This window comes from Apteryx rowi, unplaced genomic scaffold, assembly GCF_003343035.1.
Source record: "Apteryx rowi isolate R43461 unplaced genomic scaffold, aptRow1 scaffold_38, whole genome shotgun sequence".
In the NCBI taxonomy this organism is placed as follows: domain Eukaryota; kingdom Metazoa; phylum Chordata; class Aves; order Apterygiformes; family Apterygidae; genus Apteryx; species Apteryx rowi.
This window is the reverse complement of record NW_020450307.1, coordinates 713,536-726,528: the sequence shown is the minus strand read 5'-3', so window position 1 is coordinate 726,528 and position 12,993 is coordinate 713,536. Positions and strand designations below refer to the sequence as shown.

General features: G+C 36.2%; 1 protein-coding gene across 10 annotated transcripts in view; it reads left to right on the top strand.

The window, feature by feature from the left end:
- Positions 1–12,993, top strand: part of VPS13D (vacuolar protein sorting 13 homolog D) — a 119,011-nt gene that overhangs the window by 17,880 nt on the left and 88,138 nt on the right. For all 10 annotated transcript variants that reach the window (XR_003254875.1, XR_003254877.1, XR_003254876.1 and 7 more), the window contains 7 exons: positions 680–2,902; positions 3,270–3,421; positions 4,231–5,265; positions 6,577–6,667; positions 7,182–7,308; positions 8,223–8,403; positions 10,251–10,433. Coding sequence is in view for 7 of the 10 variants with exons in the window: in XM_026074096.1 (XP_025929881.1) it covers positions 680–2,902; positions 3,270–3,421; positions 4,231–5,265; positions 6,577–6,667; positions 7,182–7,308; positions 8,223–8,403; positions 10,251–10,433 (3,992 nt within the window). In the remaining 3 variants the exon portion in view is untranslated. The remainder of the gene's footprint in view (positions 1–679; positions 2,903–3,269; positions 3,422–4,230; positions 5,266–6,576; positions 6,668–7,181; positions 7,309–8,222; positions 8,404–10,250; positions 10,434–12,993) is intronic.

Sequence of the window (12,993 nt, the reverse complement as noted above, 5' to 3'; positions counted from 1 at the left end):
TGTCTTAGGGCAAACTAGAAAAAGAAAACAAATTGTTTACAGAAGATAGATTTGGCTTTTTCTGTAAAAGTGAGGCACTGGGCTCTTTTGAATAGTTTGAGCTTTTTTTTTTTTTTTTTTTTTTTTTTCATTAAACGAAAAGGTAGAAGAAAAATAATTCTTTTTGGTTCCAGGTTTGTAGAGTAGGAAAAATCTTCCCATGTGGTAATTAAATGTAAATTTACTATTAGACAATCAAGTTAATTGGACACAGAGTTCTGATCAGAAATATATTGCAGTTAATTAGTTCTTACTTTTTAGCTGATTTTGGGGTAGTTTAGAATCAGGTCCAAAATGCCAAAATGCTGTCAAAAGGGTTACATAGGCAAAGTAACTTTTTTTTTTTTTTTTTTAACGTTGATTAAGAATAAATATTGTAGTAACAGTCAGTGAGTGCAAAAAAAGAGACAATAGTGTCTTTTAATAGATTCTTTACTACATTATCACTGAGCATTACATGAAAGAAGTGTAATAGATTTCCTGTCTAGAAAAGAAAAAGTGACAGTGCAAGGACCATATTGGATAAACTCTATGCTAAAAAATTAGAACTTCAGACAAAATGATCTGGTAATASTGGGAAACATCCAAGGAGGGGGGAGAATACTTTTTTTTAACTTTTTTTTTATTTTTAAATCCACAGATGACTCTAAAAGGAATGCAGATACTTTTTCATCAGAAGTCAATGAATTAAGTGATGAGGAATATAAAACACCTCTTGCAACTCCTCCCAATACTCCACCGCCAGAATCTAGCACTAACAGTGGTACCAAATTATCTGAATTTACTGGAGTGGAAATAAGTGAAGAGCAGCTACAAGCACACTTAATGAGTAAAAAAATGTATGAGAGATACACACTTTCATTTATGGATCTTCAGATCATGGTTGGCAGAGTAAAAGACAACTGGAAACATGTTCAAGATAGTGATGTGGGTCCAACTCATGTGGTGGAAAAATTCAATGTTCACCTGCAGTTGGAGCGCAGATTGATATACACATCTGACCCAAAATACCCAGGAGCTGTTTTGTCTGGTAGTTTACCAGATTTGAAAATTCATATCAATGAAGATAAAATATCAGCTCTGAAGAACTGTTGTACACAGCTGAGTACATCTGAAACTAAGTCTTCAGATGCCCTACATTTAGGGAAAGACAAGATTTTTACAGAGGTAGACCAGCTTGGCAGCTTGCATGATTCTGTAATGAATCTAACGCAGAGTGTTGTAATGCTAGAGCAGCATACTAGGGAAGTTCTTGTTGAATCTCAGCTTCTTCTGGCTGAATTCAAAGTCAACTGTATGCAGTTGGGTGTTGAAAGTAATGGACGATATATCTCTGTACTCAAGGTTTTTGGCACCAATGCCCATTTTGTGAAAAGGCCATATGATGCAGAAGTGTCCCTTACTGTTCATGGCCTGTTACTAGTTGATACTATGCAAACATATGGCACAGATTTTGATCTTTTGATGGCTTCTCATAAGAATCTTAGTTTTGATGTACCCACAGGAAGTCTTCGAGACAGCAGGGCTCAGTCCCCTGTTTATGGACCCTATGACGCACATCCCTTTGATGTATCTAGTCTGACAGAAAGATGCACTGCAGCCTCAAATGTTTCGTCTTGTAACAATGGAAAAGATCAGGAGTCCCTGATAAAATTAGAGTATCAGTTTGTGAGTGCAGAATGCCCATCAATGAATTTGGATAGCAGTTTGCAGGTGATCTCTGTGCAGGTGAACAATTTGGATATCATCCTTAATCCAGAGACTATTGTTGAGTTGATTGGGTTTCTCCAGAAATCTTTCCCAAAGGAGAAAGAAGATTCTAGTCCTCTGCCTTTAATGACTGACTTGGAAAGAGATTATAGGGAACAGGAAACCTTTCAGTCTACTTATGTACAGAATACAGAGGTAGCAGTGGATATTCACTGGTTAAATATACTCCTACTCAGGACAGTCGGCATGACAAATGGAGAAAAATATGGCAGAAAAATTGCAACAGCAAGTATTGGTGGCACTAAAGTTAATGTCTCTATGTGTAGTAAGTTTGATGTAAATGGCTCTCTTGGATGTCTTCACCTTATGGATCTAACTCAAGATAGTGTTAAGAACCAGTATGTTGTCAGTATAGGCAATACAGTAAGGTATGAAAATCTCATTAGTGATATAGGTTACTTTGAATCTTTATTCTTTAGGCTTGATGATGGAAGTGGCCTTCCAGATGCTTTAAGTTTCACTTTTGCAGAAAAGTCAAAAGAAGAATGTTCTCTTAACCTCAAAATGGCCTCCTTGCACTACAACCACTCAGCTAAATTTTTGAAAGAGCTGACTTTGTCAATGGATGAATTGGAAGAGAATTTCCGCAGCATGCTAAAAAGTGCAGCATCAAAAGTTACTACAGTCTTGGCAACTAAAACTGCTGAATACAGTGAAATGGTTTCCCTGTTTGATACAACACCACGATCAAGAGATATTGCCAACCTAGAAGATAATGAAGGTTATGCATTTGGATCCCCACCTCTCAAAACTGATACTATTAAGCTTATTTTAAATGTAAACATCGAATCGCCGATTGTCTCAATACCTCGAAAGCCAGGTAGCCCTGAATTGCTAGTAGGTCATCTAGGACAAATATCTATTCAGAATTTCATACCAGGAGAAGATGACTCTACAAGTGACAGACTGCAAGTTGAAATCAAAGATATTAAAATGTATTCTTTAAATAGCAGTCAGTTTATGAGCAAGAAAGAGTCTGCAAGTGAGATATCTCATGGGCTGCATTCTTCTTCAGGTCCTGCCAGTATTAACAGTCAGGAAGAATCCCATTTTACACGCCATGATTTCTTTGAATCATTACATAAAGGCCATGGTATGTTTATCGGGACTCTTAATTATGTTAGTATGACTAATAGTACTAAAAACATGTGTTTGACTGTGTGTCCAATTATATGCTCGCTCTCCTGTCCCCCCTAAAATACACTGCTCAATTTTAATTAGATTGAGCAAATTCTCTTTTTTTATATCCATTTTAACTCTCCTAATAAAAAATAATAAATGATGCCTTTCATGCAGAAATTTAATGAAACGTAACCAGATATACATATTTCAGCATTACTAAGAAATTCTGAGTAAGTTAAATAGCTAGTATGTTACCTCTGCTGTACAGTTCCTATACAATAATCAGTTCGCTGATTATACTGTGGTAATGTTGTTTTCATTCCACTTCCTCTTAACAGCTTTCCATATTCTGAATAACACCACCATCCAGTTTAAACTGGAAAAGATACCATTAGAGAGAGATTTGGATTTGACTTTCCCTTTGAGTAATGAAGACTTTGGAATATCAAGTGTTATGAAGATTGAGGGGAAATTTGTCAACCCTCTTCAGGTATTATAAACTAGTACGTTCAGTATCAATATAAATTGTTTCTCTGCACAGAAGATAAGTATTTTTCAGGCAAATCTCCCCAAATTTAAGATGTGGGTAGTTTAGGGGTCAGGGCCTTTTACATGTGATTAGAAGTCCCAGTCTAAGTCATAACAACAATGACCAAAACTTAATACTGTTTTGAGGCATTTTAGATGTTTTTGTATATTGGTCTAATTTTTAGGTACCCTGCACACATACCACAAAAGGGAAAAGATATAAGTGTAGCTGTCCAAATGGGTGTGTGTTTGCAGTTCTATCAGAAACTAAGAATTAAAATGCTGTTCTCTTGGAAAAAATACTTACAAGTAAAGGAGCAGGGGCAGAGCTTTTAAACAGAGGAAACTGAAACATCTGCAACTATGCAGACAAGCCATGATGACTAGAATGGTTTTTTCATATAGTGCTGTCTCATATGTGTCCATATAGTGCTCAGCATGCTAAGTTAAGGCTCACATGTATGGTAAGTTATTTTAAATTAGCTCCATGTGTGGATGCTTTTTACCTAGGGAAAAAAGCTATCCTATACTGGGATGCTTTGTATGCTTCCAGAAGTATGTCATCTTGCAAAGTTAATATAGAAGAGTGGTGATCTTCAGCTTTGCATTGTAGTTTGTTCTGGATTATTTTTTGCTTGTGGACAGACTTCATTTGTGTGGCTTGAAATGCCACTGTCTTTCCACTTAACTTGTGAGGTTTTAAAAAATATACATACTGATTTTATTTATTTAGAGAACTAACGTTATGATTATTTTTTTTCTGCATTGTAGGTGGTGTTAGCAAAACATGTATATGAGCAAGTTCTGCAAACTCTGGATAATTTAATTTACAATGAAGACTTAAATAAATTTCCAACCACTTCTGTATCTTCAACTTGTCATAGTTCTCCTTCAGCATCACTTCATAGTATAGGCACAGAATTCTCAAGTGAACGGAAGGAAAATGGCTTATTCAGCCATTCTGGTTTCTCTTCTGTTCCAAATAAGTCATTGCCTATCAGGGAAACGAAATCTTTTACTCAGATTCAAGCCAACTTTCATATCTCGGAGCTCCAGGTTCAGTTAAGCGGTGATCTAACACTTGGTGCACAAGGCCTTGTCAGCCTTAAGTTTCAGGATTTTGATGTTGAGTTTGCTAAAGATCATCCTCAGACTTTATCTATTCAGATTGCCTTGCGCTCTCTGCTAATGGAAGATCTTCTGGAAAAAAACCCAGACTCTATGCATAAGAATCTCATGGTGTCCCGTGGAGCACCGAAGCCATCCAGTTTAGCGCACAAGGAATATCTTTCTCAGTCTTGCCCCTCGGTATCCAATGTAGAATATCCAGATATGCCACGTTCTTTACCTTCCCATATGGAAGAAGCACCTAATGTCTTTCAGCTATACCAAAGACCAATTTGTGCCTCCCGTAAGAAGCAAAAAGAAGATGCTGATTCTGAGTATCCTCTGACTCCACCTCCTTCTCCAACAACAGACAGATCCAAGTTGCCTTGTGGAAAGAGTAACTTTGATGATTCATTGGTTCATATTAATATATTTCTAGTGGACAGGAAACATCCTGAGTTTTCTTCACACTATAAAAAGATTAACCGTAGTGTTGATGTTGATTTTAACTGTCTAGATGTTTTAATAACTTTGCAGACTTGGGTAGTGATACTGGATTTCTTTGGAATTGGATCCACTGCTGATAACCATGCTATGAAGCTGCAACCAGAGGATACTCAGCAGACAGTTAAATCAGAAATAAATATCTTGTCAACTTCTCAAGCCCATGAACYTATAAACACTAAACTGGATCTGAAGGTATGTTTAAGATGCAAAATATTATTGGCAGTCATTAAACTTCTGGTTCATGAAAACTTAAGGTAGCTTTTAAATCAAGTTAATGTTTTATATTATAGTGGAGAAGGCAAGTAAACAATTCAGAAACAGTATATTTAAAATGTGTCCATGTATAGTAAAGTGCAGAAGTTACAGAAGAGAGAAAAAATATGCAAAATTATTAATGAATAATGAACTTCAGTGTTTCATGTTAAGTGATAAGGAAGGGGTTAAGAGAACAGCCTTTATGTTTTAGAAGGCAGTGACTTGCATGGTCTGTGTGGATTATACATACTTTAGACTCATGCTGCAGAATAAATAAAGAGCCCTTTTCATGCAGCCATCCTGTCCAAGCTTTGGGTTACGTGTTGAGGCTGTTTCCATTTCAGGTTAAGAGTAATTTGTTTTTACTGTTCTTCCATGTATCATACAGCAGCCAAGTCCTAATGACTCCTTGCTTGTTTTTTTTTGTTTGTTTTTTTTTTTACTTTTTTACACCCCTTCACTAGGGGCAGATGACCCATGAGAAGGCAACTTTCATCCCCAAAGTCTTGGCTCCTTTGCTCTGTGATCTTCCTTTGATACCTATATGCCACTTAAAGGGAGGCTGAAGTAGAATGCTCCATATTCATTCAAGTAGGGCCCATATGGGTAGAGTTTGAGACTCCCCTTGCAGAGTCTGCTGTGTACGTTAGAGATTAAGGAAAGTGCCCAAGTCTTCTGGACAGTGATGATTATTTCCCTGGGAAAAAACAGGGCACAGACTAAATGTCTGTGATTCCTGAAATGATGAGGATTCTGTGAAATGGAAGACCAGACATACTAAAACTGGAACTTTGCTGTCCTAGATACTATGGAGTTTTATTAAAAAAAATTTTTTTATACATATATATGTGTGTGTGTATCTCTTTCTCTCTCTCTCTCTCTCTCTCTCTCTCTCTGTCTCTCTCTGTCTCTTTCTCTCTCTCTCTCTCTCTCTCTCTCTCTCTCTCTCCTTTTCCCAGAGGTCCTGCAGTCTAAGTTACAAATGACAAATCTTGAAAGAGCAGAGGACAAAGATAACGGTGTTAGGTTTTTGTTGATGACCTGAGCATTCTGTATTATTGAGAGACCCTTCAATGTGCAAACAAGGATGTGAAAAGGTTGCTTTCCTCCTCTGTCTCCCAGTCAAATCATTCTCTTTTGCCATTTGTATGTTATAGTGGAATTGTCTTGAAAAAATCTAATACATGAGATGTTACAGCTACAGAATCATAATGTATAATACCAACCTGTTCCTTTTTGTTTGACCAGGTCCATTCTCTATCTTTAGTACTGAATAAGACAACTAGTGAGCTAGCTAAAGCCAATGTGTCAAAACTTGCAGCTCACTTGGAAATGATTGGTGAGTAGATGGGAGGGCTAAGATTGTATGCGGCTTAAAATAAAAGAAAGTATGCATTGGAGTAGTGATTTGAAATTGTTTTAGTGCTYTTTTTTGTCGTCGTTGTTATTGCTGCTGTTTTCTGGGGAAGATGCACTTTCTCTTCCCACTGCTTCTCCCCCTGACCTGCTCTTTCAGTGTTGATTTTAAAACTCATTTTAATTCTGCTTTAATCCCAAGATTTCAGAGGTGGGCTATGAAAAGAAGTTCCCCAAGGATGATGGTTATTTTCAGAAAAATTTGGATATAAATCCTTGATAAATCATAAGTGGTTATTTAATAAATGGTATGTCTTGAGTTAGCTTCCTTACAGATTATCAAATGACCTGATGCTTTGATGTTGTTTGTTATTGATACATTTTATCCAAGTGTGAAGAGTTAACTCCACTAACACAAACTTGTTGAGGAGTTACTTTTGGGTTTTAGTAACTTATTTGTGTTTAAGGATACTAATTGTCTTCTTTTTGCTTTGTAGATGGAGACTTAGCCCTGCAAGGAAGTATTGGTAGTCTGTCCTTAAGTGACCTTACAGCTCATGGAGAATTTTACAGAGAACGTTTCACTACAAGTGGTGAAGAAGCACTCATTTTCCAAGTCTATAAGTATGAATTTAAACCTTCTCTTGTTACTAAATATTAACAAGACCTCATAACCCTCAACCTTTCCCCCATTTCCCCCCTCGCCCCAAAAAAAGAAGTTTCCGCTCTTCAGGCTTCTGCTTTTGGAAGCTTGTGACTTAAATGATACTTTGAACATTATGATTCATAARCTCCTGAAATATTTTTACCTCTTTTGTTGTCCTGCAACATACTTGGTTCATTAGGGAAACAGCCTTTCTTTCCCCATAAAGCTGTTATTCAAACTATTTAGTTGATAATTTCTTCCTATATAAAATAATAAGTGTTTTAAAAATTGGAAAAAGTTTTCTACTGATAAAACAGGTTTTCCATTGTTTCTATTTAAAATTTGGAGTTACAGGTTTGTTTTTGACATACCATACTCTAAAGTTCTTCTGCTTAACGTTAAAGCAATAGTTCTGATGTTTCATGGTTTTCCTCTCCTTTTCCCCACTAGAATCAGTCAGACTAGAAATTGCCCATTTAATGTTATGGAATTAATTTCCAACATTGCAGTACACTGATTCAGAGTTGAAACTATTTTTATTATCATCAAGACCAGAATATTATTATTATGCAGTAGAGTACTTACCTTGTAAGTCACTGTTCTGATGTATAAAATCACTAAAGGTGTATCCATTGGATGTTGAGATTAGAGTTGCATTCTGTGTTTAGAATTTTTCTGTTGGCATTATTAAAACTCAGTAGTGTTTAAATACCTGTAACTTAGAAATATTCCCCCTTTTTTCAGATTTGTAATTGAAATTGTTTTAATTGTATCCTGTGAACAATCAGCTAAAACTTCTGTATCACTATTTTAAATGCAAAAAGTGAATAGCAGTATTTGTGAAATGTTGATAAGGTAGATAGCAAAACTTTACTTTTGATCTTTATCATAGATATGGGCGGCCAGATCCATTGCTACAGAGGGAGTGTGATACTCGTGTCACTCTGCGGATGGCATCTGTTCAATATGTGCATACCCAGCGTTTCCAGGCAGAAGTGGTGTCTTTCATCCAACATTTTACTCAGCTTCAGGATGTCTTGGGGCGCCAAAGAGCAGCAATTGAAGGACAAACAGTATGTCTTCCTCCCACCCTGTTCTTTTACCTTACTGCATCAGATGAGGGGTTTGAAATGAAAGGTAGTTTTACAATTCTGAGGTTAGTGAAGGAAGATGATATGTACCTTGTAGTTAAAAGACTTGATTTAAGGATATTCTGTTGCTATTCAAAAGTGTAGAATACCAAATTTTCCACATTACTGAAAATTTTGTCCCCTGCATCCTGTAGTATGTGCTGGTGCAGGTGTCTTYCTGTCCTCATGATGCTGGAAGAACAGGGCTCAGTGTATTATGTTGCCTGTTTCTCCACTGTGCAGCAGCTAGTTTTAATAGTAAGTCTTCTACCTGAAGAAGGAGAACCAAGTGAGAAGTCCCTGTTACACACATGTTTGTATTTTTGATTAAATGGGATGGCTGGTGGAATGAGAAAATACAACCAGAAATCAGATGCTGGACTTGCTTGCAATACAGTAGATAATTAATCATGACTGTCATCTTAGCCTATTTTTTGTCTTAAAACCTAATGTGGGAGTGATTAATATAGTTAATTGTGATAGTCTTGTTAATAAAGTCGCTTCTCTTAATTTGAAGAAAGCCCATATATAAAAATGCTTCATAGTGCACCAGTTAAGAAATTTGAAACTGATTTTGAAACATCTGGTCCAAAGGAAGTTCTCTTTTTGTACTGTTTTAAGTGGTTGTGACGCTAATACTTCAGACTTGGAAGTATGAACTGCTAACAGTGGTATATTCTACAGTGCTACTCTTTTCTGGGATGCATGATAACTTCTTACCATTTTTTTGTCGAGATTTTCTTTTATGGCTGGAAATCATCTAATTCCAAAAATGTAAGGCAAAAATGCTGGAAAAAAGGTAGAGTGTATGGTATGTCCTGCAGGGAATGCATAAGTTCTGCAAATAAGTACCAACAGCCTGCATGAAAAGCCATCAGGAATCTATGCTAGACGTGCTCTCATTTATCTGTCAGGCTGAACTTCTAAAATGAATCTGTAGAAGATTGATCAAGTTCTTTGCTGTCTGAATTTTGAACAGTATTTCTATTTGCTGCAAAGAGTGCTTCATTCTTTCAGTTACTCATAATTCTAACTGGGAAATTTGACTGTTTTGGAGAGGAAGACTGAGAAGTGTCAGTCTCTCTCACTTATCGATTAAGTAGTTGTTTAGTTTTTAAATTTCAGACTCATCTGTTTCATTAATAAAAGCCTGTTGGAAAGTGCTGACAGCTATAGTGATTTATAGTTGTGATTTACAACTTTTCTGTCCCAGAGACCTATAATGAACTCTTAGTTGCTAATCTGAAGGTTGCATCATTTCAGTTTAACTTTAGTGTACCGTAGTAGCATCAATTATACCTCTTCTATTACAGTGGAGACAGTACATTGTGTGCTTCACCCCTGATTCCTGCACCTCACGGTGTTTGCCGTTGGCACTGTAACCCTCTTAACTAGCCTTTGTTCCTCTGCCCACGGCAAGAGTTCAGTATTTTTTGTATAAAATTTAATCACCTCTTAATTTTGTAAATCAAGGAATAGTGTTCCTGAGTTCACTACTAACCAGTGTGAAATAATCACTCACTTCTGGTAAATTAATAATTTTTTTATAATGATTGTTTCTGAATGTGTACAAAGTGTATCTTGAGTGTACAAAGATGCCAGAAAAACCCAAGAGGAAACTCTTCCCTATGAAACATAAGATTCATTAAAATGAGATCTTTTTTTCTGAAAATGTTATTATAGAGAACCACTACATAAAAATACTAAAAGATTAGCAAAAACTGCAACATGCTTGTGAATTATCCTGGTGCAACGAACTAAGTTTTCAAACAAATGTTTGATCTTTCCAGGTAAGAGATAAAGCACAGCGAGCTTCTCGAGTTCTTCTTGACATTGAGGCTGGTGCTCCTGTCCTGCTTATACCTGAAAGCTCGAAGTCTAACAGTCTTATTGTAGCTAATCTTGGGAAACTGAAAGTCAAGAACAGATTTTTGTTTGCGGGTATGCCAGGTACCTTCTCATTAAAGAACAAGGTAAAAACAGAACCTTATTTTTGAATTAGCAGCTGACAATTTTTCTAGTTTTTGTGTATTTTATTTCTATATCAAAATGGTCAATGACTCTTGAATTTTACTCCTATATATTTAATGTTATTAGTAGTGAAACCATCCATGCCAGCCTCTATATGAAAATCTGGATCTCGTCTGCTGCTGATTGTACCCAGCTGTTCTTTGGCAGCTGCACCTGGGCTTGCTTTGAGGCATTCAGGGCAGAGGGGAGGCTGTTCTGGAGAGCTTGCTGGAATTTGCCCTTGTTGGGACCCAGAAAACAACGGGTGCACACCTGAAAGGGGCAGCTTAGAAGGGCTTTCATCTAACCCTGTTTAGCACTTCTTCAGCCTTCCACAAAACAAAATCTCTGCTGAGTGAGTAGCAGAAAATGGAGGTGTGTCTTGGCTGAGAGTTGCTGGAACATGCTGGAGAACAGAATGGTGGTTAATTTTGTTGTTGTTGTTTCTTTTTTTTTTTCCCCCCCCCACTGTTTCTCCTTTCACTTAATGAAACCAAGTGTGTGTGCTTAGGCTAGGTGCAGGAGAGGGACTAGTCTGTGTTGCTGTTGAGAGGCAGTTACAAAATTTGGGGTGTTTGGGGTGAGGAAAAAACATCTTGGAAGGCTTTCTGTACCCAGCCTCAGCAATGAAATGGATTGTTTTGTTCTGGGAATCAGCTATTTCTTTTAAAAAAAGAGAAGTGGGAAAACTTAGGCAGACTGATTTACCACAGCAATTTTGTGGCATGTCTATGCTGTTGTCTTTACAGCTTGTATTGAAACCGTTTTAAATGTGTTTAACCACTTGTAGCAAACTGTAAAATGCCAACTGTGGAAATGTTTGCTATTCATCTTTCATGTCTGTTAGTTTCCTCTGATTTTTATATTTTTATTTATTTTTTATTTTTTRATCTAACAGTGTCTTTATTGCAAGGCAGCGTTGGATTGTAATGTTGTCTTACATGCTCTAGGGTGCTGATGTATTTAAAGATTCATAAGTGGTGGATTCCCAGACTGATGTTAGGAGATTAAAGGATGTGTGCATAATAATTTTCTTTCTGTAGAAATTTGGGACTTAAAATAAAAATGTGGGGTTTCTTTTAGTTTTCATTTTTTTTCTCTGTCCTATGTTTATTTTTGAGGATCTGATTTTACAAGGAAATGCGTACAAGGATCCCATTTTATTTGAGGTATTTCACATGTTTATAGGAGTGTTCAGGTGCTCCTCATTCATTTATAAATTATTTCTAATAAAATAAGTTCCTTGAAATAWTAAAGTATGGTTTTGTTGTAAAGACTTTGCAGAATTCCCTAAGAGTTGGATTTAATTTTATTGTGTTATGCTGTTTATGCATGTCTGAGGAGCTACTGGTTTGGATGTACTGTGTAAATTCATAGATTTATAAGTGATGTGATATGATTTTTCTTTGCATGTACTTTTCACTCCTGTCTTTATAAGTTTAAAGACTAATGTTTTCAAATTTCTAAATTTATAATTCTTGATCATGGCTGTAATGAAAATTTCCAAACAATAATTATTAAAATTCATAATTGGAAACTAAAAGGAAGGCTTATGGGAAAGGATTATACTGTGATATCAGAGGTTGAGTACGAAAATAAGACAGCAAATGATTGTAGCAATACTGCAGTTATGGGAAAGGCAGCATTCACAGAGTAAGGAGGCAAGTGGGTTAGTAAACACAGATGGTTATTTGCTTGGGCAAATCAACTTGTGTAAAACTGAAATATGAGGTTCACAGATTCAAATCAGGGTAAACTAAGTGCATGTTGAAATTGGCTTTGGGKTATAAAGGTAGTGTGTAAACCTATTCCACTGGTGCAACTTCTTTGGGAGAGTAAATCCGTTAACATTGACGTGACACATTTGGTCAGTATGGAGCAGATCACACACTTTTCAGTTTTTTGGTGCTAGATAGCGTTCTCTGAATGTGAAAAAGCTTGTAAGAGTTCCACTGGATATGTGGGGGAGGAGGGATAAAATATTAAAAACTACTGTAACGAGCCTTTCTTTTTTTCACCTGTGGGTATTTGAACAATAAGGGTAAAGATTTATTCCATCTTAGACTTAACTATTGCAGAAAAAGTTTGGGACACTTTTGATATTATGACTAAAGTATCTAGAGTGCGTAAAAAGCTAACTTCAGGTATATGAGATGTGTTCATTCACTTTATTTTAATAAAAATGTTAAGTTACTGACATGATCTTGCAGAAATCACTGTGCGTGTTTTCATCATTTGAAGAAAGCCCTTGTTATGCTGTGGAAAAAATAGCTTCTAAATATTTAGCAATCATTATTCTACAGAAATACTTGATATCTTGGTAGCCTTAGCGCGCTACTTCGCATTAATTTCTTTTAGGGTTGGGTTTTTTCTTTGGTTTTGTGCTAAAACTACTCATTTGAAATTAATTTCTCATTGAAAATGTTTCACAGCTTTTTGAAAATATTACTGAAGTAAGCTTGTTTTTTTTTAAAGAAAATGTTTTAATCTGCTGCTAAGATGAAAGGAAAAGAGCTTGACTAT